The sequence below is a fragment of the Netta rufina genome (genome assembly GCF_964035555.1).
Source record: "Netta rufina genome assembly, chromosome: 11".
NCBI lineage: Eukaryota > Metazoa > Chordata > Aves > Anseriformes > Anatidae > Netta > Netta rufina.
Window position 1 is genome coordinate 9178628 of NC_140134.1, and position 24606 is coordinate 9203233.

Here is a 24606-nt window from a genome sequence, read left to right on the forward strand (position 1 = left end):
AGTGTTATCTGGTGTTACACATTTTATACATCCTGCCTTATGCACACAGGACTAGCTGGCTACTGCTTCTGCACTGCTCCTTTGTCCCAGTCAGCCCATAATAGAACCCTGAAGTGAATCAGTGTTTCTAGCTAATGACTCTTAAATGCACAACTTTAACATTTTTTAAAACTCCAAATTGTCCATGGCTGATCTGAAAGCCCTCTCTCAGGTATTCGATTTACACTCATACCTATAAAAGAGCCTCTGTCTCTATTCCACAAGAAATTTTTGATACGCTTTGATCTACTTACCTTCCCAAAGGCAGATGCTCCAGCACAAATATGGGTGTAATTAAATTGCTTCTGAGTTGCCAAAACCAAGGGAGTCAGCTCCTCTGAGAATAAATAGATATTGCTGAAAATTTACAACTATTTTATCTTCAGCCAGAAATATAAATACCACTTCTTTTGTCAATAGACAAAAACAAGTCTCACCTGCTAGAAATCCCTTGTATACATCGTGCTGAGCCACAAGAACTTTTGCAATACCCTGCACCTTGCTGAGTTCTTGCGCTACCTGCGGTTACAAACAAATTATTACTGGTTTGTATTATTACTTCACATGGAGGCTTCAACTGCACTTAGAGCTCCATGGTGGCCAGCACCATAAACAAATAGCAGGAGACAGTCCCTACTGCAAATTGCTCATAGACCATAGCTTACTTAAAACTGGAACACAAGAGCACATGTATTTCAAAATCGGAACAAACCTTTCAGAATGAGACACGGATCTGACTCAGCACAGTGCCATACAGGGTAGTGCAAAGGCATTTTTTTGAGTAAGAAAACTAGAAAGCAAATCAAACCTAGAAAAGTTTGTCCTCTGTATTCAGGACTACACAATGATTTCAAGTTTTATTATAACAGCCAATAACAATCTCACTCAAAGATTATTACTCAGTATTCAAAATATAATAATCAAGAAAACAATCCTACTTTCTTTTACATCAGTCAATATCTACAACACAAGAATACAATGCAAATAAAACCATACAGCGATGTTATGATCTTTGTCCAAATGTTAGGAGCAATCCTTTGCAGCTGACTCTGCCTACTGATGCAATGTATATTTTCAACACTGTATTTATGCATTTTTTTTCCTTTAAATTTGCAGAAGTGAAGTTTAAATGATAAAAGGGTTATTACAGATCAGAGGCAACAGGACTGACAGCGATGTCTGGAGGCCACATGCATTGTCCTAGAACTAACATAGTTTACTGAGTTGGCTGAGAATCAGTTTTACCCTTACAAATTACCAAGAGGAAACAAACATATTCCATAATAGCTGCTACAGAATAGTCTTTTGTCCTACTAATACAGATTCTTACAAAGCAGCTTAAAAAGAAAAAAAAAAAACCAAACACTTCATTTTCTGTGAAGAACTTTTTCCCAGCATGACATACATTGCCAAACAGACACCATACAGTTACCATTAAAAAACAAATAAATGAAACATTCCCAATCATTGTTCTACTATACAAGTGCCAAAGAATAAGGAAATCCAAAGGCAGGAGTATAAGATGGATTTTTTTTGTTTTCTTTCTTGATCTAGATAAGTATTTGCTTTCAGTCTCAACGCTGAACACCTGGGTCTTAGTTGCAAATTAGTCTTCAACAACCAGAGAGGTTTCCCCAGCCACTTGTGAATTAGGTGCTATGAATGAATGGGCCTCCTGCACGAGACTGTATGTGCCACTTTCAGAATAACAAATCATAAGCAACAACCTAGCATAAAAAATACTAAGCATAATTATTGTTACTTTTCCTGTTCACACAAGATGACATCATACTGGAAGAAGAGTGTCACTAATGTACTAACTGTACACTGCTTCTAGATTTTGCACATAACAACAGTTAAACAATACAATAGCTAACAGAGTTAACTCTTACTTTAGACAGACGATAAAATCAAGAAACACTAACTTCAGATTTTTAGGTTGCAAATGCGCTCTCATTATGCTACTAGTAGCTGCCTAGTAATAGCAAGACACTCAGAAGCTCCACCCGTCACGGTGCTGTTTAATTTTTGCTGATGTCTGTTTGCACAGAACAAGTTTTTTTTTTTTTTCCAAATCCTCAGCACCGCAGTATTTATTTTTCAAACATTACAGTGAAATGTTGTTTTAAAAGTTAATTGCCATTTAGTCTTGTAAAAACTTGCTTTCTTAACTTGTAACAGCTTATACTGATACTCTCCCTTGTGAAATCAAAACTATCCCCGCATTTCCACTTCAGAAGAGAAACAGCTCAAGAGCAGGACGTTTCCTGCAGATTAGCAATTCATGGCACAGCTCCGCTTCACTAGAGATTATTTTTCAAGCCAGCCAACGTGCTACTATGCATCATTTCACTGCATTCATTACTTCATTCACATGAAAATAGCATTTCCTACCTTGTCACAGCTGGTACCAGCTACCAAACAAGAAACTTCACCTCCAAGACGTTTTGCCGCAGTGATGGCATTTAGTGTAACGGGTGTTAGAGTCTCATTGTTGTGTTCTGCTATGACCAACGTACTCTGAAACCGCTGGAGCAGTGATGTCTTTAAAGAGAGGAGAGAGATGAGTTTGACACTTAGCATTTAAGTAAAAAACCTTCCTTAAAAAAAATCCAACAATTCACAGAAAATTATGAATTGTACAAACTGTATACCAGTGCTGTCAATCAAAACAGACTAAATCTAGATAATATTTATTAAGTAAGCAAAATACTTAGTATTTAATTAAAAAAAAGTATAAACTTGCTTGACTTCAGCATACTAATTTTAAGCAACTAAAACCTTCACAGGAAAATACTGAACAATATTAAGAAGAAAGTTTTAATAAATCACGTTTAAAATAAGTTGATCAACCGAACTAAGCACCTTAAAGAGTGAATTTAATTTAACATGAAGGTAACATTAAGATTTCAGGTGTTTGTGGACTGAAATGCACAAGGAGATTTGACAAGTCAAGCCTAAGACCCCAGGAAACCAGGAGCAGGAATTAAGTAGTTACTTCTTTATTATTATTATTATTATTTATTTATTTTCCCATGTGTTTTAGCCAAAATCTTGCTACAGAACTCATTTTTTTCAATTAGTTATCTGTAACAGCAAAACTGTATATAGTAGCAGGATGCCAGGTAAGTAGTCCAGGCTCCCAGTCTGAAAACACACTAATAAAGCCTGTTAAACAGCATCAGGTTTGACTGGTAGATAATCTATTTTCCTTGAAAACATTTGACACTTTTGTCCACTCAGTCTACACCATCACGATGTAATGGTGCTCAAATAAGCATTTTCATCAATTCACCATCCACACTGACTTCAGCTTCTAAGGCAAGAGAAGAAGAAAAAAATAGACAAACAAACAAACAAAAAAATCAAACCACAACGTTCTTAGCTCTGAGACTTCCCTCGCTAATTTTCAGGTTAACCTGGAAAACAGGTTATTCCTCCAACACTAATACTAAGGTTGAAAAAAGGCTAGGGGTAGGGAGGGGAAAATTAATCTTCAAGTTTCTGCTTTTCATACACGAAGCCTAAATGAGAACTCCAGTTATGATCACCGTAACACAGAAAGCAAACTACATTTATTAATGCGACAAGGCACAAATACTAACAAAATGCTAAAGAATGCACAGCCAAATGCTACTTTAAACATACATTCTGAGCCCATCTGCACTCATGCCAAATAGGTAACCCCTCACTTAAGCTAGGAAAACAGCTCACAAAAATCTGAGAGGCTGAAATCTGGCTATGGGGTTCAAACATACAAATCCTACCACCATGTTAAGCTTCGCAGAGAAAGCGCACCCAAGGACTGCTCTGAAAATAATCACAGTATAAATATGTAAATACAAAGATAAGTTTCTGCAGAATCAGGACCATCATTTGTCATTTTGATTAAAATGATAAGGAATTATTGTGAAAGTATTGTTTTTCATATTTTAATGCATAAGCTACTTGTTATGATTAAAGATTCTAAGAACGTTTGAAGCCAATTGCCAGTAACAAAATATTTATTGCCAATATAGATCACACAGCATATTTTTGATTATGTTTCATACATCATTTGCAATAAAAGTTATGAGATTTTAGTCACCGTTTGAAGAATAAATCCATGCTTTTGTGGCAAATAGCCCACTTCTTAAATGATTTATAGTTGTGTCACAGGGTAAAGCAGACCGTGCTCCTGAAAGATTGTGAAGTTTTCAAATTTCCAAAGGGAGCCCCAGACTCTTTAAAGATTTCTTTAGTAAGTGCCTGGCTTGGCTCGAAGCAGCGTGCATTTTAAACACACATTTAGTTCTGACTATATTATGAACTTTTCCCTACATAAGCACTTCACCACCAGAAGTGCTCTGTATCACTGTCATCCAATTCTAAAATAAACTGAGAAATAATTCCTTTTTTAGCCAAAAAGAAGAAGAGTAATGGCTGTTGCTTGAACACACTGGATATTACAGCATTAACTAAATATTATTTCTAAACCGATAATGCCCCATTTTATATTTGTGGGAACTGTACACCGGAAGGCCACTTGACAGAATCACAGAATCATTTCAGTTGGAAAAGACCTCTAGGATCATCAGGTCCAACCGTTAAAATGCCTACATACATGGCATCTCTGAACACAAAGGTACGACCGAATTTAAAACAAATTAAAATTCCCATTCTAGATCTTGGGTAAAAATCCTGGATGACCAAATGAGATTCCGATGTGAGTCAGAATTTTAACATACTAACACAGGTAACACCACCTGTAAAATCAACTAAAACCAAACCAGAGTTAGCCATAAAAAACAGGTTAATTTATCCAGTCACAGATGATCCTGAAAACTAAGAATCTGCAATGAAGTGGTCAGTGAAGAAGACTGGTAGTTATTTTGATCAATTAACTTCTCCAGCTGCATGTGAGCAGGAGCCCCTAACTATGTCACTGACAATTTCTCCACCGGTAACAAGGCAGGATGTCTAGTTTCAAGCCCAGATAAAATAGGAAGGCTAAATGTAAACCTAACCAGCTGACAGCAAAAGCACACTTAATAACACATACAGAACAACAGAGCTACTGAAAACAATGCCTTGAGAGGGAACAGCACTCAGCACATGTGCCATGGAAGGCTCCTGTTGAAAACCAAGTTCTAGAAAAACAGGCTAGCCAAGAAAACCCATCACAATTAAACATCTTGGGCAATCAAGTGTCTTCTCACATGCACACCAGTATACCACGAATGCATCCAACAGTGACCAGCAGGACTGGAAAGTATTTCACCTAGCTTTAGACATCGATCAAAGCTAGGTGAAGGAGCAGTACCCCTGCTCCCTCTACAGGAGGAACATCTCCATTTTCTTTCTGGAGGAGCCTCACGGAGCCACACAGTGACTCGGTCTACAGTAAAATACACATCTGTGAAGGAAAAGTGTCTGGAGCTTTCACCTCCCTCCTTCCTTCACTCACTGGTGACTAGACCTGGCCTCTGGCTTCCAGATTAACCTAGATGCAGTATGCGCCACTTCAGTCACTCACAGAGCACCAGAGGCCTCGCTGACTCTATCTGCTCAAATTACCTCCAAGCATCTCTTTGCTCCCCACCTGAGAAACCCAGCAATGCTTTCCAAGCAGAATGTGAAAACCTTAAATGTAACCTCAGGAATTCTGTGCTTCGTGCAAAGAAGCCGAGAACACTCACTGTTACTACCCCAGACAAACGTTTGAAAGCTGGACACACCCAGTACAGGGGCAGAGAAACCCATGGAGAAGGCCAACAACATGCTATACATCCCAAATCCTCCTTCAGTCTGCACAGGTGGCCTGCTCCTCACAGCAACACCAACACCAACCAAGTGCAAGCCGGTCCTCCTGCACATGGAGGGGTCACCTGTACAACGCACTAGTAGGTCCAGCGCTTCTTAAATGTGGATTTGCTGCTTATACACTACAAAGCACATGTACTAACACCTAGGACATCAGAGACAAGAGTGTCATAAATCTTTCATTGCTGCTTGGTACAACTGGTGATGAAAAAGGTGCTAACTGCCTCTACAGTCAATAGTTGACAGCAAACAGCCTGCAGCCAATCCCTAGTCATGATTTTCTTCGCTATAAAAACAAACCAGCCAGGAAACAAAGTTCTAAAGCAGCTTAATAGAAATTAAGTATCAGACCCATTGGCACTGGACAAAATTCCCGAGAACAGCCTCCAGGGACAAGCATTCAGGGTACAAATCCTAATAAAGACAACGGCTACATCCCTATACAAAAATAAATAAATAAATAAAGCCTAATTGACAGTCTCACAGCTGCAAAGCTTGGGGGGGGGGGGGGGGGAAGTAAAAAACTATTTGGAAAGCTCAAGGAGAGGAGGGAGCTCTAGCAATGAAGTTTATACTTCTTGAACATCTGTAGAGATCTGACCACAGAACTGGTCTGAGACACTTAACTCCAGGAAAGGCTTTGCTAAAGGTACCTGATTTGAAAGGGAGGAACTACAACTGCAAGAGGGAAAAAAAAAAAAAAAAAAAAAAAAGCTTAAGGATTTATTTAGGAATTATGATAAATTACGAAGGACTTGAAACAGCAGTTGAAAGATGTAATACGGAGGTTCTTCCAGATGTATCTCACGTGAACTGTTAGTAAGCAACAGAGCTGTTTTTAAACACAGACAACACTACTGGCAGTACACTCAGGGTACGTGAATACACTGAAAAAAAGGCACCAGTCTGAGCCAGCCAACGGCAACTGAGGGCTACATACAAAGCATTTCCTGAGGCTACAAATAGAACCCTGTGCATTCTGAGTAAGGTCCAAATTCACTGGTATGTTTCAGGCTATTAAATCCATTTATTTGAGTTATCTCAGGCTAAAAAAAAAAAATAAAAACCAACATATGCATCATGGTGTGTGTATATATATATATATGAAATAAAATACACTGTTTTAAAAAATATCAGGAAATTGGGAGCTCTGAAGAAATCAAGAGAAACTGAAAGACTCATCAGCTGTGAAAACTGGGTCGTCCCCCAAAACACTGTAAAGACAAGTTATGACTACCTGCTCCATATCACATAAATATTATGCAAGTGGCATTATCTTTATTCAAAAGCTATTTTATGGTAAAATACTACACTACAGAGTAAGAAATAAAACCTTTTAGTTAAGCCCATCTCCACCTGAAGATCCCCAATAGCTTCACAAGAAGAAGCCTATTATTTCATTTAATGAGAAGCCAGCTCTGAAGCATCTCTTTTCAATAAAAAACACATCACAGAAACAAGATCAAATATTATTCTATCTGGATCTTTAAAACAAAATCAGAACCCTGAAATATTAGACAAAGCAAAGCAGTGCTCTTAAATGGAGAGCCACAACATCCTTCACTCTTTGGCTCTATTGTTTTCTTTTTTTGAAGAAGCAGCATAGAAGTGAGGAAGGCCAAGAGATTCATTTATGTCTTTAAATAGCCAGGACGAACACTGTTTGCCCTTCAAGAATACCCGAAGGATACACTCTAACTTCAGCACAGGCTGAATGACAACTGGACACAAATTTCAAGGCACTGGTATGATATCCACCCACAGTGAACTTGGCCTTGCACTGCTGTGCAATGTCATGGCGGGGGGGGGGAGAGAAAGGCAAGAACTCAGGCACATACTTATCTAGTTAAAAAAATAAAAAGAATTTTAAAGGAATATGCAATCAGTTATTTCATAGAGGTATGAAAGTTTGACCTCAGAACAATCCTGATGACCACAAGCTGATACCAATGACAAGCAATCATATCGATGCTACTTCTGACATATGTCTAGCTCACTGTTAGAGCATTCCAATGACTCCTAGGCAACCTATTCCAAAAAGTGACTAACCTTTCAAAAAGATTTCTTAATGCCTGCTTTCATTCCTCCTAACCATCTTCAACCGCTTTCTTGTAGTTTAACTGTACTGTTATTATTTTACTGTCTGTGGACTGGTGAAATGGCTTATTCCCACTGCTGCACCCGTTCTTTTTGTACTTGCACTCATACCCCTCAGTCCTTGTTTCTTTAAGTTATGTAACTCCAGCCTTTCCTCGATGCTTGTACTTTACAGACCTCTCAAACTCTGTTTCTCTGCAGACACTTTGGAACTGCACAACCCAAAACCCCATGGAGTGTTTCAAGTCTTAGTGCTGAACAGAGAACTGCTTCAGGTCTCCCATCGGCTACTTTGTACCCTGCACGTGGAAGATGGACACAATGTTTGACTGCTTTTATAAATGTATAACTTTAGAGGCATAAGGCTGAAACAAGGAGTTGATTTCGTTTCCAGGTTGTGAAGCTGAATCACGTGGCTAACTGGGGTAAATTATTATTTACACAGCCAGAGCATATGTTCTAGGAGCTCTTAAGGTCATAAAGACCTTTGCTCTGGAAACCCTACAGTCTAACAATTACTCAGAGACATCTGTGATTACAACAGCTACAATTTTAGATTCATTAAATCATGTATGTTCTGGTGTACCTTTGCTCTTTAAACCACTCTTAGTACCTCACAGCGATTAACAAATATCTTTATTATTTTAGAGCTGTCCAGGACTGCAGTACCTGTAAAAGCATTCAAGATCTCAACTGGAAAGTTGGGAGATTTAAAGCTCTTTTACTCTGGCTATCTGCGCACAGTTCAAGTGCACGTCCCGGGATGTTCGGGGAGACTTCATGAATCATCTGCTGCAACTAACCTTGAGTTCACCTAGCTGTTAAATTTGGCAACGTGGGCGCAATGGCAGAGCAAGCGGCCTCCCAAGGCCATCGAGTTGAGCAACGCGAGGGTCACCACGGCCAGCAACGGGCTGCGTTTGTCTTCAGCTCCGGCCCGCAGCTCCCGGCGCTGCGCACAAACGCTCCGGTTCCGCACGGCACCGAGCTGCCGGCGAGCGAGCCCCGACAGCCTCTGCCCGGGCCGCAGGCAGCCCCCGCCCGCTGCCGGCTTCGGGACGAGCTCCCGGGGCCGGGGCCGGGGCCGTGCCCGGCTGCTCCCCGCTGGCTGCCCGGGGACGCTCCCGCAGCGCCAGGCGCCGGCCCCGAGCCCCTCCGGCGGCAACTTCGGTCCGGGGCAGGGGCGGGCTGGAGGCGAAGCGGAGCCCGGGGGGAGCGCGGCCCCGGCGGCGTCCGCCGCTCACCCCCCTGGCCGCCCCCGCCCCTCGCCTCACCGCACCTCACGGCCGCCCCCGCCAGGCCGGGAGGGGCGGGGGGGGGGAGCCCGCGCCCCCCGCCCGCACTCACCGCCCGCCGCGCGCCCCGCGCCGCGACCGCCCGCAACATGGCTCCGCCGCCGCCGCCCCGCGCCGCTCTCGCGAGAGCCGCCACAGCCCCGCCGCCACCGCCTCATTGGGCGCCGCGCCGGGCCAATGGGCGCGCTCTGCTGCCCGCTCCTCGCCTCTCTCCGCCGACGGCCGGCCGCGGACAGCGCGCGGCGGGCGGTTGGGGAGGGCGGGAAGCGCGTGAGGGGCCGGTGGCGGAGGGCGGGAAGCGCGCGGCGGGCGGCTGGCGGCGGGATGCTGCCCCTCGGCGGGGCGGGGCGGGGCCGCACGTGCCGCAGCCCCCACAGCCCGTTCCTGTGAGAGGCTGCACGAAGCCCGGTGGAATCAGGGAACCTTCCAATTAATTTAGGCCAGAGGAGCTCGAAGATCAGCGAGGCGTTGCCAAACACACCGCTAAACCGTGTCCCTAAGCACCGCGCCTGCAGCCGGCCCCAAGCGCCGCTGCTTCCTTCCCGTCCTGAAGTGGTTTGGGGAAAAGAAAACAGACGGTTACGGCCCGTGGCCCGCTCTTCCAAGAATCGGTGTGGGGCTGCAGCACATCAGTGATTCGTTCTGCGTTTCTGAGGCACCCGCAGGAAAGCAAGAGGCAAGCTGACCAAAAGGGCTCTTCAGCCTTGCCACAGCCTTGGCACTGGACCGCCTCTAAAATGCATCCAGCCACACGGCTTTCACCTCAGATGCCAAGAAGCATTTCAGCTTTACAGCAAAACGTAGCCAGGTCCAGCAGCACAAGCATCAGAGCGGACACTACTTGGTCTCAAACGCCTTGGGCAGGGAAGAAAGGCGGCTGTACTGCACACTGCAGCTCCCCGGCCCCAGAACAACAGCAAAACAAGGATGCAAAACAAGAACATCCTCAGCATCCCTAGCTCAGCCATGATTTCTTTTCAATTAACTTGTTTTACTCATTAAAAGCATGACACGCAATTTCATAATCCTATTGTCAGCTCCAAAAAGGAGCTTCCAACACGCAGGCAGCACATCTCATGGGGATGAACTCTTTAACAAACAGAAACGACGCACGTACACCTAAAAACGCCAGAGCAAAGATAAACAAACTGATTACATATGAGTTTGGGGGTTTTGTTCTGTTTGTGAGCACCTCAGACCAAAACAGAAGTGAGCCACTCCATCAAAGTTGACCCAATTGCATCCTAGCTTGGAATAAGTTGTTCCTTCCCCCACATATCCGCATTAATAGCAGACAGGTATTTTGACGAGCAGGGTGACATTGCCACCCGCCAGGTCAGACTTCATAGCATAGTGTCAGCCATCCACAGAAGTGACAGGCTGTTTATTTTCTGTTTATAACTTTGATTTTAAACCTCAGCAACACTTAAGATGCACGTAATCTTTATTGAAACTGGCTTGATGCGGATTACACCCTGAAGCACAAAGGAAGTCTATCACGTATGGCCAGTGTTTTAGGAGCTTATAACTGTAATCAGGTAGGGATTATATCAGCATGATCCATATTAGCTGCACGGTGGCAAAAGGCTTTTTTCTACTTGACCTTCCCACCTAAGGCACGACAATAAAAACAGTAAAACACGTAACAAGCAGGTGCTGCTGAAGGTGGAGTCACTGTCTAATGCAGGCAGAGGATCTTACTCTGTATTTGAAGGAAAAAATGAGTCCTTAATTAGTGGAAGCAGATCCATTTATGGTGCATTGTTATCCAGGATTATTTCATTAGGATCTGCTGACCCAATTTCTGCATTTGAAGGGGAATTACATTTTTTCACACTACAAATCAATAATGCTGATTGCTCAAACTTATAAAAATAGGGTTTCAAATGAAAGCAGGCACCTGCACTAGCATCTCTAACAAAGGCCACAGAAGAAAATGAAATGAGCCATTACAAATATGTCATCATGTCTGCATCAGAATCGGATTTTGGTTCCCTTAAAATACATAACTCCTAATTAAAACATATGGAAGCCAGCTAATACAGTCTCATGACTATGGGATTTAGAGAAGGATAGGAATTTTTTTTTTTTTTATTACTGCTATGATGGCCCCTCTGGCAGGGTTCATCCTCAGCTTACTCCTCCCACCATCTCTGGGCATAGCTGACTCTGGTAAATTAGAAGAGCTTCATTTGGGAAGCTTCCCCAGCACGCGAAAGGATTCGCCTCCTAATCTGTCAAAATCCAATAAGGTTAAAGCAACTGCAGCCTGCTTAGGGCGCAGCGGGGCTCTCCAAGCCATGCAAGCAGGACCCATGGCCCAGCACCAGACAAGTAGCCACAGAGAGAAACGGGGTGAAAACCCACCTGGGAAGGGGCAGTGGGAGAGATCTCTGCTGCTGAAATATTCCATGCCCACGCTCTGTAAATCCACTTGACCAAAGCAGTTCAGCAGCCCAGGACGCTGCCTGACCCCCCGCACTCATCCCTTCCCCACAGACAGGGAATGGAGGCGCACCCCCCCCCCCCCCCCCCAGGGCACTGCTCTCTGATCCCCATCCACCCTGCCCCTGAAACGCATCTCAACACCTTTCAGTTCCTTTACAACGAAAGCCCCAGCACAGGTGTGCTTAATGCTCTGCCCAGATCACCTTACAGCCTCCCACCTGCACGCCTCCAGTCAGCATTCTGTCTTTCACAAGGCCTCTAGAGGGCTCACCAACAGGGACAATGTCACCAGCCCCATTTCCAAAGCTGGGGATGGAGGCAAGCACTCCCCCAGCGCCACCCCACAACAGCCACCAAATCAAGCTAAACCTACAAATCCCATTTGCAGGTAACAGCAGGCAGCTGTGTTCCCTTCCTCATCACCTCCTCTCCCATGATAACCATTTCCAGGTGCTGACCAGGTAATGAGGGAGCAACACCGTGTTGTGTTATCTGCAAGTTGTCACTGTTCCCAGAGAACGTGGTCACCGACGGAGTTCAAGCTGCCCCTCCTGCTGAGGACAGGCACAGAGGGGAGCCGCAGCCTCTCCCAAAGCGTGGGCTGGGGTTCCTGGGCAGGCAGCTCCTGCTGCCCAAGAGAGCAGTGCCCGGTAGCAAGGGTGAGGGACAGGCATCCCAGGTTACACTCCGCTCCCCTCCTGTGCCGGTGCCTGTCACGGCCGCCTAGTGACCTGCATCCCTCCTCTGGCGCGCGCCTCGCCTCCTCGCTAATGGGAGATGCGTGTAAAATTCACAGCCAGGTTGTGTCAGCATTATTTTTTAAACAGGGAGCTGCTTTTTCTGCCTGTTACGCTGCTGGGGAGGAACCTGGAGGTTGCAGTGCTGCCACCAGCCCACTCAGCAGCAGAGACACCCAGGGGAATGGCCCTCCCTGTGCCTGCAGGAACAGAAAAGGGAAAGTTGCTTTTCCTTTAGTTTCCTTCAGTTTCAGCTCAGTAAATAATACCTTGAGGGCCTGTTTTCAACATTTGGGACCCATTTGATTTTTGATGTTTTTCTCCACTGAGAGAGGAGCACCTTCTGGTGAAGCTGCCTGCTGCTTTTTCCACCTGGCGGCGAGGCGAACATGCCTCCTGTTCCCCTGTCCCCAATCCTAAAGTGCCACAGCAGACCCACTTCCCTGCAGACACAACACACCCACCAGCCCTTTTACCCAGCAGACAATGGCATGACAAGATTCCCACAAACATAGATGCAGTTTGCATTTCAGTGAAAGTTGCGAGAAGCCGGACGCTTCACAGGGAGCCGGGCAGCCTCTCCCATGCTGGCAGCCTACATCAAGACCAGATGCATCTCTCTGAGACATGACTGAAGTCAACCAGAAAGTAATGGGATCGGAGCAGGGGGAAAAAAAGAATCAGATGGGGTCTGCTAGCACGGCCTGGTGTGGAGGAGGCTGGATGGGATGGTGGAATGAGTCCTTCCCCTGCCCTTGAACTTTCTGTGTCCCTCCTACCCAGAGGGCACAAAATGGCAAGGACTCCCTTTGCCATTTTACCATGGCTGATTCTTAATCAATAGCAGGGCTGGCAGTAGCTCTTGTGCAATACCACTTTCCGCAGAGCTGGGCCCTCTTCCCCTGCAATGCTCCCAACCCCTGCTGGTCTCAGAAGAATTGAGCCCAAAGCTCCACATAGCAATTCAAATGCATCACCAGACATTAGGCCACCGGGTTAACCACTGTTTAATTTCGTCACATTTGTTTGTGAGTTATGTACGTGCCTTTCTTTTGTCAACATCTCCTTTTAAAAAGGATATTGATTTTGTTTTCAAAGGCTCTCGAAAATAAAATGAATGACTACATTCTAAGGAAGAGTCATTTTCTCAACAGCTGTAAATAATTTATTGTTCGCAACCCACCCAGATCAAAAGATACTTCATCAACTGATGTGGCAAAATCTGGTGCAAGCTGCATTTCTATTATCTCAGATCCAATTAACCATTTGGAGCAGACTAAAACATAACTAGATCAATCCAGAATCAGATTAATAACCAATACATAATCACATTAATCACAATCTGTCCATAATTAGCCATCAGATAATCCCATTGGACAGGAGGTGACATGCAGTATCCCATTATCTCATTAATTATCTATTTTCAGTATCAGGCATTGTCCCCAAACACAGGGAAATGTTTTCTAAAGGAAAAATGGACAGGGAATTCGCCTTTGGCGACATCCTCCCCATGGAAGACCCTAATGGTTCAACGCTGAAGTTTTACACCCTTTGTTCGTGCGTGTTCTGCTAGAACCAAAGCTGGGTCTTTGGGAGATGTCATGTTTTTGAATAAAATATGATTATCTTAGGAAGACAGATAAATAAAACATTTGTTTCATGTGAACAAGTTTCTGAAAGAAAAGGAAAGAAAACCCTTCATCAAAGGTTTTAATGGTAATATGATAACAATAGCTTTGCAATGCTAAATCTTATTGCAGATGGTTCCTGTCCTTTTTTGTAGTGTAAGTGAAATTGTGTTCCATCTGTTTTAATTTTATAATGGACTTAATCCATGGCTGGCTCTGAAAGAATCGGCATTTACTGCCTTTGCAATCTGCTGCAAACAAAAAAATTGTTACCGTTTCCCCTGTCTAGAGGCAACTCGCATTTGTGTTTGGGAGCAGAGACCAGAGCTGCTCCGTAGAGAGCAGGAAGCGCTGCCAGCCTCCCTGCGGCCAGGCAGCCCCGCCAGCGCTCACCCCAAACCCCGCTGGAATTGCCCCAAAAGCTGCTGGAAACCCTGGGCGCTGGGTGGAGGAGAGCTCCTGCTCGGGGTGGCAGGAGGGACGGACGGTGCCTGGTTTTCACTACAGGCACTCCCCTCAATTCCAAGCAACCTGAAGGCGGTTTTCCGGAGGTCCCTCCTGACCCGAACTGTTCGATGGTTTTATGATGAGCTTTGCCTCAGCGTCCCCAAAACAATCCGACAATTGACCTCTTTGTAAAATGGGGTTGCAACGAAATGGTTTTACGCCTCTTGACATCACCGGGAGTCACTTCAAAGTTTGCCATAAAGCACCTACGGGGCGGTTCAGGGCTTTCAGTATTTCCCCGGCAAGTCATTTTTCAGGGTTTTCGACGGCACTGCCTGCCCGGTTCCTACCCGCCCGGGCACACACCAAGTCCTGCCCCACCGTACCTGCCTGCTGCCAGCGCTCGGCTCTGTGCTCACAGCGCTGAGCCTGCGGCACAGCTCTGCCCGGGGTCAGAAGCGTTTGGCTGGCTGCTGCTCCTGAGCTGGAGAGAGGTTTGGGACGGCAGGAGGACCCTGCCCTCGAGTGGGAAAAGGGGTGATGCAACACGCAGCGTCCCTGCCAAGCTGCTGTGTTCTTAGACGCGTCTCGTTCTCCTATCACCCTGACGCTTTATTTTTGCATTTTATTGTTAGCACATGCAGATCCTGACTCACTCAGGACTCGGTGCGTTCTACCCCGGCTGAGGACACCCTCATGCACCCCCTTCTCCGTGGGAGGTGCGGACACAGGCAGGACTGCAGGGCTGTCACCTGTCCCTGGGGGTAACCCCGCTCCGAAGAGCCGGCGGCACATTTCCTTTGCGCCTCTCACCTCCCAGCTCCGCTCTGCTGCCGGCCACCGAGCCACAATGCCGGCAGCGGCCGGACCGCGAGCCCCGACGTGTGCTCGCCCGGCCGTGCGGGTGTGGGCGCTGCAGCTCCCCGGTGCGTGCATCGCCCCGCGGCCGGGCGGGGCAGGAGGGGATGCTGCGATCCCCTGGCGATGCGTGCCCCTGCTGGGGCGGGCACCACGAACACGTTCTCCCGCTCAGCTCCTGCTCAGTCGTAACCACTTTGCTTTCAGCACCTCCGTGAGGTCCCAAAGGTGCAGCGGGGGCTGCAGCCAGCTGGGGAGCGTGGGTCAAGCAGACAAACCTATCGGTTTGGCTATCGCATCCCTCCTCTCCCCTTTCCGAGCTCCCGGCGTCTCGTACCGACAGGCTGTCTGGCTCAGAAACAAGTGCTTCAGCCGAAAGCCCACCCTGCCCCTCCGCTCGGAGCAGAGCGAGCACAGCCTGCCCTTCCCGGGTCGCAATTGACAGCCACCACGCTGCCCTACACCCGCCCGATGCGCGGCTCGGACGGAGGAGGTGGCTGCACGGAGGGGAGGGACGGGGCCGAGCCCCCAGGACAGCAGCGGTCGCGATCCCGGCGCGGCCGAGCTTTTATCGAGCTCTCGAGCTGCTCCCGGCAATGCGCCGTGAAGTCTCGGGGAATTTAAAGCCGAGCCAAAGGCCGCCGAGGCGCTCTGCCCATTTCGCTGCTAATGCACAGGAAGCCCGTGGAGACCGGGGGCGGGGGGGGGTGAGCGGGGAGGATAGAAAGCAAAGGGGAGAGCCGGGGCTGCAGGGGCGCCGCGGCGTCAGGTGCAGCGCCGCACGGCCGCTAGTCCCGGCCCGCCGGGCGGCTGCCACCGGGGCCCGACGGCGGAACTCGGAGCGGCCCCGGGGCACCTGCGGGACGGGGCACCGGCGGGGCCGGGGGCACGGGGCTGGGACGGCGCCGAGCGCTCCGGGACGGGGCGGCCGGCACGGGGCCGCCGGGGGCTGGGCTGCCCCGCCGGGGGGCTGCGCTGCGCTGCCGCCGCGTGCCGGGTGCCCGGGGGGGACCGGGCGGTACCGGGGGGCACCGGGGTGCCGGGGGGTGCCCGCGGTGCCCGCGCCCCGCCGCGCGCCCATTGTTCGCCGCGGCCAATCCGCGCGCGCCCTCCCCGCGGCCGCCAATCGCCTGCGGGGGCCGCGCGGTGAGGTCAGCGCCGCCCCCCCCCCCCTCACCCCCCCCGGCCGGTGCGCGCTGACATCACAGCGCGGCCCGGCGGGGCGGGCCCGGGGGGGCGGGCGCGGCCCCCGCCCCGCGGGCAGTGGAGCAGCGGCGGCGCCGTCCCGCAGCCGTCCCGCATCGCGCCCCGCGCGCACGGGGCCGCCCGCATGGTGGACGTCCTCCTGCCGCGGCCGCTCCCGGGCGCCATGGGGGAGCCCTCCAAGAGTAAGTGCGCGCCGGGCCGGCCGGGGCCCCGCTGCCGCCGTCGGGGCGGTGACAGCACCGGGCACGGCTGCGGCTCCGAGCCTCGGCCCGGGCGCCGCCGGTGCCGCCGCTCCCCGCGTGCTCTGCGCTGCCCGGCCCCGCGGCGCCGGCTCGTAGCGGGCTGCTCCTGCTCCTGCTCCTGCTCCTGCTCCTGCCCGCAGCCCGCGCCCTGCCCGCCCCGCGCCGCGCTGCCGGTCGCTGCCCCCGTCCCTTCCGCGCCGCCGCTCGCCTCTCTCTCTTTCCGTGTTTCGGTTTTCTTTTTTTATTTCTCTTTCCGTTTTTCTTTCTTCCTTTCTCTTTCTGTTCTTCTGGTTTTGTTTGCTGCTATTTCTCCGTCTGTCTGATATCTTGTCTCTTTCCGTTTTCGTTTGTCCACGTTCCTGTTTCACCTCTCTCTGTTTTGTTTTTGATTTTCCATTGGGTTGGTTTCCCTTTCTGTCTTTCCGTTATCTTTTATTTTCTTTCTTCTTTTCTTTCCTTCCTTTTCTTTCCTTCCTTTTCTTTCCTTCCTTTTCTTTTCTTCCCTTTCTTTCCTTCCCTTTCTTTCCTTCATTCTTTCTTTCCTTCTTTTTTCTTTTGTTTCTTTCTTTTTCTTTCTTTCCTTTTTTCTTCCGTTTTTGTTTTACACTTTCCCTGCCGTTATTTCCCATTCCGAGGTAACACTTTTATTTCTCTTCCCGCGGTCCTTTCCCTCCCTCGAGTTTCTCCTTTCATTTCTCGCTCCTTCTGTCTCCGCTTTCGGCTTTCCTTCCGTCCTTCCCTTTCCCTGGCCACGTTTCTCTTTCGCCTTTCCTTCCTTTCCCCTGCCCACATTTCTCCTCCTTTCCCCCCGTTTCGTGCCCCCGTTCCCTGCGCCCTGCCGCGTTCCGCGCCGTGCTGACCGTGACCCGCTGGCTCCGGCAGGGCGGCCGGGGCTGGCCCTGTGCGCGGGCTGCGGGGGCCGCATCCAGGACCCGTTCCTGCTGCGGGTGTCGCCGGACCTGGAGTGGCACGTCGCCTGCCTCAAGTGCGCCGAGTGCGGGCAGCCGCTGGACGAGACCTGCACGTGCTTCCTGCGCGACGGCAAGGCCTACTGCAAGCGGGACTACAGCAGGTGACCGGCGTGCCGCAACGAAACCGACCCCAAAAAAGCCCCGCGCGACCCCTCCCTACCCCCCCAGTCCCGCGCTCCCTGACGGCGCCTCCCCGCAGGCTCTTCGGCATCAAGTGCGCGCAGTGCCGGGCGGCCTTCAGCAGCAGCGACCTGGTGATGCGCGCCCGCGACCACGTCTACCACCTCGAGTGCTTCCGCTGCGCCGCCTGCGGCCGCCAGCTGCTGCCCGGGGACCAGTTCTGCCTGCGGGAGCGCGACCTGCTCTGCCGCGCCGACCACGGGCCGCCCCCCGACGGCCCCGCCGCCGCCCGCGGGCCGCGCAGCCCCGCGCTGCCGCCGGCCGCGCACCTCGCAGGTACCGGCCCCCGGAGGGCCGCCGAGGCTCGGGGAGGGCGGCGGGGGGCAACGGGGGGGGCGGCGGGGAGCGGCGGCGGCGGGGCTGACGGTGCGCGCTCTCCCCGCCCGCCGCAGAGCCGGTGCCCGGGCGGCCGCCGGCCCCGCGGCCGCCGGCGCACAAGGCGGCGGAGAAGACGACCCGCGTGAGGACGGTGCTGAACGAGAAGCAGCTGCACACGCTGCGGACCTGCTACGCCGCCAACCCGCGCCCCGACGCCCTGATGAAGGAGCAGCTGGTGGAGATGACGGGGCTCAGCCCGCGCGTCATCCGCGTCTGGTTCCAGAACAAGCGCTGCAAGGACAAGAAGAAGTCCATCCTCATGAAGCAGCTGCAGCAGCAGCAGCACGGCGACAAGACGGTGAGCGGAGGGAGCGGGGAGGGCGGGAGGGCGCGCGTTGGGGGGGGTCCGGGCCGCCCGGCGCCGCGCTGAAGCCCCCCGGCGTGCCCGCAGAGCCTGCAGGGCCTCACCGGGACGCCGCTGGTGGCCGGCAGCCCCATCCGGCACGAGAGCGCCGTGCAGGGCAGCGCCGTGGAGGTGCAGACCTACCAGCCGCCCTGGAAGGCGCTCAGCGACTTCGCCCTGCAGAGCGACCTGGAGCAGCCCGCCGCCTTCCAGCAGCTGGTGAGCCCCGGGCGCCGCGGCGGGGGGACGGGGGGGCGGCCGCGGGGCTCACCGCACCGCCGCTGCCCCCCCGCCCCAGGTCTCCTTTTCCGAGTCCGGCTCCTTGGGCACGTCCTCCGGCAGCGACGTGACCTCGCTGTCCTCCCAGCTCCCCGACACCCCCAACAGCATGGTGCCCAGCCCGGCCGAGACGTGAGGCCGCCCGGCCGCCCGCCGCCGCCGCGGGACTTCCGCATGCCTGCGCTCCCTGCATGAGACACCCGGCCCCGGGCCGCTCCCAGAGCGCCGGACAAACGCCTTTGTTTTTTAATTATTCTTATTTAAAAACAAACAAAAAAAATACCTTACTGACGGCCAAAAAGCACCGGGATTCTCGCTGCCTTCGCCAGACCGGAGAGAGAGCCCCCGCCCCGGTTATTTCGTTGCTCGGGGGTTTCGCCCCGCGGATTTCGATGTTTCCTTCCCCCGAAGAAACGCGCCTTTCCCCCGCTGGAGCCCGGCGCGCCGAGAGGCTGCCTCGCCCGCCGCTGGCGCTGGGGACGGCTTCTCTTCCCTGGCTGGAAGGGAAACGTGCAGAAAGGCGAGCATCAGCCGAGAGAACGAGCGGGGAGAGGCTCCCCCGGCGCACGCCTTCCCGCGGCCGCGGAGCCGGCCCGGCGCCCCCTCCGCAGCCGCTGTCCGGCCTCATCTCACGCCGCTGCCTCGCCCGGGGTCGCTGGAGAACGGGACCCGGGTCCGAGCCTTTGTAACGGGGCCCCCGGTACTAGTGGTGTTAAGTTATCAGTGGACGGAGGATGGATTGTTTGAGCCTTTAACGAACAAAAGTAAGTTATTGCTATTTATTGTCAGTCAGCGGTTGAATAGTGGGATTAAATATTTTGGACTTAATAAAAAAAAAAAAAGTAAAAAGAAAAAAGGATTGAAACGAAAATAAGGGACGGGAGGGCGGCGGCGGGGCCCCGGCCCCGGGAGCGGGCGGGCAGCGGGGCGGGGAGGGCCGGGCGGGGTCCGTCGCAGCCCCCAGCCCCCGGCCCCGCAGCCCCCAGCCCGGTTTTGCCGTCGCGGCCTCTCCCCCCCCCGCCGGGGCCGCGTGTTCACGGCTTGGAGGCGGAGCGCCGGTTCCCCGTTCGGGCAGCCCCGGGGCCGCGCCCGCACCTGCCGCGGAGCCGGGCCGCATCGCCTCCCGCCGGGGCTGCCCCGGGGCCGTCCCGGGGCTCGGCGGCCCCTCGCACGCCCTCGTTCTCCCCGCCCAGCCGCGGCCGGCGGCCCCTTACCGGCCTCTGCCGTCACCCTCCCGCGGCCCCGGCTCCCTCCCCGCTCCCCGCAGGGCGGCCCCGCGCTGCCCCCCGCGTCCCCACCGCCCGGCGGCTGGGAGGGCGCCGCTGCCCCGCGTCCCCTCTCCCCGCACCCCCCTCACGACCCGTGCGGCCGCTCCGGGGCTGCCGTCGGGGCTCGCGGAGCGCCCGAGCGGCCCGGGCCGCCCCCATCTCTGAGGGTCCGCGGCTCCCCCCGCGGCGGGGCCCCCGCATTCGTTACCTGCGGCCCACTGGGCGCTGCCGGGCGGAGCCGCGGCCGGGCCGGGTTTCGGCTCCCGAGAACGATCCGCCGGGCCCCGTCCCGCTCCTCCGTGGGCACGGGGCCGCCCTCACACAGCGCCCGCGGCCCCCTCAGCCCGCGGCTCCCGGGCGGGTCGGGTCCCGAGCGCCGCCGCCTCAGGTGCGGGCCGGAGGCGGGGGGGGGGGGGGGGCCCGGCGCGGGGCTGCGAAGCGGGGACAGCGCCCGCTGAGGGCGGCCCGGAGCGCGGCGAGCTCGGCACGGCCCCGGCGGCGCCTTCCTGACGGGCCCCGGCAGCGGCGGCCGCGGCTCTGGGGCCGGGCCGGGCCGTGCTGAGGGGGCGGCTGGGGCCGGGCCGCGGGGCCCTGCGCGGGAAGGGCGCGAGGCGCGAGAAGAAAGCGCTGAGGCGGGCGGCAGGGCCGAGGGTTTAATGGGGGGGGTGCAGGGGAAGGGCGCCGGCAGAACATCACAACGTTTAAAACAGCGTTATTAAAGGCTTCCCGAAACGTTAGAAACGCGCACGGTTTACAAAATCCGTATTATGCGGAGCGTATCAGCAAAAAATTACAAACGGAGTTTCCTCAGAGCCAGTTCTGAGAAATGCTTTAGACGTCTGAGTAACTGGAAGGACATCTTACCCGCCTCGCTTGGCTGCTTTTTTCCCCTCTCCAAGCCTTGTGCTGCTTATCGTAATTCAGACACACCAACATTTGTAACGCAGAAGTCACTCCATAGTCAGAATAAGTTATTTTATTACAAGACATATAGAACATATTTCCTCTATTGGCAATCTTGGTTCTGCAGTGCAAGTACCACCACATCACAAGGTAGAAAGTACCCAAACCATGACATAGGATCCATGAATGAAACAAACTCAAATTATCAAAATTACGAAACAGAACTTGAAAGTATCTACAGTACTTATGATATAAATAGTGCAAATTATATATATCTACAGCATAAGTATTTAGAGTATCAAAAATTTTTCGGAATAGCCTTGTAAAGAAGGTAGTCAGCACGAACCAGTCAGTATTACAATGCCAGGGACCTTAAAAACAAATACACCACTTATTTTTTCAAGAAGAACTGTCGAGCTTCTTCCCAGGACTGCCGGGGGAATCTGTTGGACAGCTCAAGATAATCTTGAGAATTGAAAAATTTTTCTGTTGAAGACAGAACATAAAATCACCAAGTTATTCCCCCTCTAGATAAGATGGCAATAAAACAAGAATAATGAACACGCAGCCAATTCGAGATACTTCAAGTCATTTGCTCCCCTCCCCCTAACAAAAACTTCTCACATCACGGAGTAACGCTAATGCAGAGCTACAGGCATCGAGGCTGGGCTTTGAAAATGGGGGCACAGGGGCCTGATGAGCAGAGGTGCAGGTTTTTAATTTACTGGGTCGGGCTCTCCGCGGCAGGCACTGCGGCATTATGTATGGCTCTACATACTGCGTGTTTCCAGACCCCGTGGGGACCCGCTCAGCCGTGCTTGTGCTGGCGCAGCCTGGCTTGGCTCAGCAGCCCCCTGTTCGACAAAGCGCTGCGGAGGAGCTGTGCTCCCCGATTCCCCCAAAGCTCGCAGCAAGATGGCAAGCGCAGCTTGTACTCCTGCAAGCACTGCTGGTGACGTGAATGGACTACACATGCGTGTGAAGGTTTGCAGGATCTGACCCCGCCAGCAGCGTGTTGCAGTGCAGCACTGAACAATGGAGAACTTTCAAATTCTTTTCAGAGCAGCGTTACTGTTCCCATTTTTATTTTTTATTCTTTTTTTGGGAGGGGGAAACAACCCTGTCTGTCCTTCACATTAAAGTGATATAATAGATAAAAATAATCTTGCTCATACTGCTATTATTAACTCAGCTTTTTGCAACAGGGGAATGTTTAGAAATTACACTCTCATGTCACCACATATTCATCTTTGTTTAAAAGTTCATTCAGTTTGAATAATGAAAATAAAAAAGCAGTTTTCCACTTGGATTTTAGATATTTCTTCAGCAGATTCTCATGCAAATGCAATCCTGGAAAGTTTGTTTTGCAGACACTGCACGAGGCTGCTTCAAACTAGAAGGTATAATGTTGACAGTAAAATCACCATGTTTATGTTAATTTTAAATTTTGTAATTTATTTTTAAACACAAAGCTTATGTTTTAGACCTAGAACTGCTTATCTTCTGCCAAGCATTCAGCAATACAGTGGTGAACTTCTGCTTGCTATTAGGGAGAAACAACTGTCCAAGCGACATACTTTACGCAAAACGCGGGTGACTCAAGATGATTTTCCCATCAATGTACTTGAATTTCACATTTGTTCAACAAGTAAGAGCTGTCTTAGCTGAGAATCTTTCAAATGGTTAGTCTAAAATGGTTAACTGCATTTTTACACAATACTTGGAACAGAGGAAAAGCTGCAATTCTTCTGCAAACTGACAAACTTTACAGGATAATTACAGGACAGTATTTTACTAATTTTTGGCTCCTCTGGTGTATTGGTATGGCTCCACGGCTTCTGTAACCTAAAACTTTTGAAGGTAGTCTTTGTGACAGCTAATTAAATGTGTGCACGTACAGGATCACATTTTAGGACAGAATACCACACAGCATTTAATAAAGATTAACAGCCTGAATTCCTGATACTGTGAATAGCAGACTGGAAGCCACACACGTTTTAGTCAAATTTCAAGCTAGGGAGCCTTTCCCAAAACTGTAAAATCATTCTGCTGTATTCCTTTCATGGTGAGGCAGATTGAAAAAATATCTCAATCACAGTAAAATGTATTATCTACATATTTTGTAGCCTAATTGCTACTATGTTACATTTCATGGAGACCTACCCCTCTGATGAGATAATTGATTATCCATTTGGCCTGAACTCTGTGCAAAGTCCTATGAAAAAAAAAAAAAAAAAAGAATCAGGTCTTCAGATCTTGCATCTGAGGAAATAAAACAACTTTGTAAGCATTCACAGTCACCCAAAAATACTAATACATTATGAAATCTGTAAATTATCTGTAAATTAACAAATTGTCTTGTTTGCTACACATCATAACAGAGAACTGCTAATAATTAAATTCTATAATATACAGTGGAGTTCGTAACTTTTTTTTTTAATGATACTTTAATACACATCACAGAAAAACAGCTTTTCAGTATCTTCTTTGGAAATAATTATCATGACTTTTTTATTTGAGACAATTGATATAGCTATATTTCTTTAAAACAAGTAGTGTTTTAGACTTGCACTACAGAGCCCAAACACACGCTTACAAAATTGTTGAATGATCCCAGTTTGATCAGTTGTGCTTCCCGGTGACCCAGGAGCCTGAGATCCTGATTCCCTGACAGTAAGTGAAGTTCCTCCAAGGATTAACTCCAGGCAATACTGCACCCGCTGCTCCTACTGGGCAGGAGGCTGCGTCCTCCAGAGTCGGCAAGGACACCGACTTCGCTCTGAACCAAGCAGGATTATGCAGCTCAGCTGCCCCAGTTCGGAGAGGGTTTTGAGGAGCAGATCTTTAGTTTAAGCTCTCCCTGAGCAGAGGTGGTTTATTTGACAGGAGATACAATTTAGCAAATCATAGATACTTCTAAATATGTATTTTTAAAAAGTATTTCAGCCCATCTAGAAACAGAAATAACAAAGAAAGGATGATGCAACCTTCGGCGGGAGGATAGAAATAGATCTGTTGGCCACGAGGCTTAACGTGGATAGCTGCAAAATCCAGCAATCATTTTCCTTTGATTTACGCTGCACACATTTAACACACTGTATTTAAGTGTTATATTCGTACACACGACCAAACTTTTACGTAAACGGGACTTCTTTTTGCATTCCCTGGCACAGGAAGAATCTCATTTTCTAGTCACAGGGAAACATTTTACAGACTTTACCAAAATTTCCACTGAAGCAAACGAGAGATTTGCTTGACAAACTGCAGCGGGTTGAAATAAAAGTGCAGGGGCAAGGCTCTTCTGTGTGTACGGGGATTTGAGCATTCCTTGGTTCCTTTCAGAATCGTCCTTTATGTGTGTGTGTGTGTTCAACATTTGGGATGAGATTTTAAAAAGAGTAAAATATTGAGGTATCAGCGAAGCCAGCAAAAACTTGAGTGTAGAGCCCACGAGGATCTTCTGTATTTTAGGGCAACTCTTCTAA

General features: G+C 50.4%; 3 protein-coding genes across 3 annotated transcripts in view; 1 reads left to right on the forward strand and 2 right to left on the reverse strand.

The window, feature by feature from the left end:
• ETFA (electron transfer flavoprotein subunit alpha) overlaps positions 1–9400 on the reverse strand; it is a 32407-nt gene extending 23007 nt beyond the window's left edge. The window contains exons 1-4 of the mRNA XM_084293381.1: positions 9286–9400; positions 2434–2583; positions 477–558; positions 294–376 (exon numbers count right to left, since the gene is read on the reverse strand). Coding sequence (XP_084149507.1) covers positions 294–376; positions 477–558; positions 2434–2583; positions 9286–9324 — 354 coding nt within the window. The 5' untranslated portion in view covers positions 9325–9400. The remainder of the gene's footprint in view (positions 1–293; positions 377–476; positions 559–2433; positions 2584–9285) is intronic.
• Positions 9401–16681: 7281 nt separating this feature from the next.
• ISL2 (ISL LIM homeobox 2) lies at positions 16682–19086 on the forward strand (the record flags this gene model as incomplete). The annotated part of the gene is made up of 6 exons (XM_084293178.1): positions 16682–16739; positions 17682–17871; positions 17970–18226; positions 18343–18626; positions 18720–18890; positions 18970–19086. 6 exons carry the CDS (start codon positions 16682–16684, stop codon positions 19084–19086), a joined length of 1077 nt encoding a protein of 358 aa, XP_084149304.1.
• A 1784-nt stretch (positions 19087–20870) lies between these two features.
• SCAPER (S-phase cyclin A associated protein in the ER) overlaps positions 20871–24606 on the reverse strand; it is a 156728-nt gene continuing 152992 nt past the window's right edge. Inside the window, exons 31-32 of the mRNA XM_084293063.1 lie at positions 23285–23336; positions 20871–21607 (exon numbers count right to left, since the gene is read on the reverse strand). Of these exons, the coding sequence (XP_084149189.1) occupies positions 21513–21607; positions 23285–23336 (147 nt within the window). The 3' untranslated portion in view covers positions 20871–21512. The remainder of the gene's footprint in view (positions 21608–23284; positions 23337–24606) is intronic.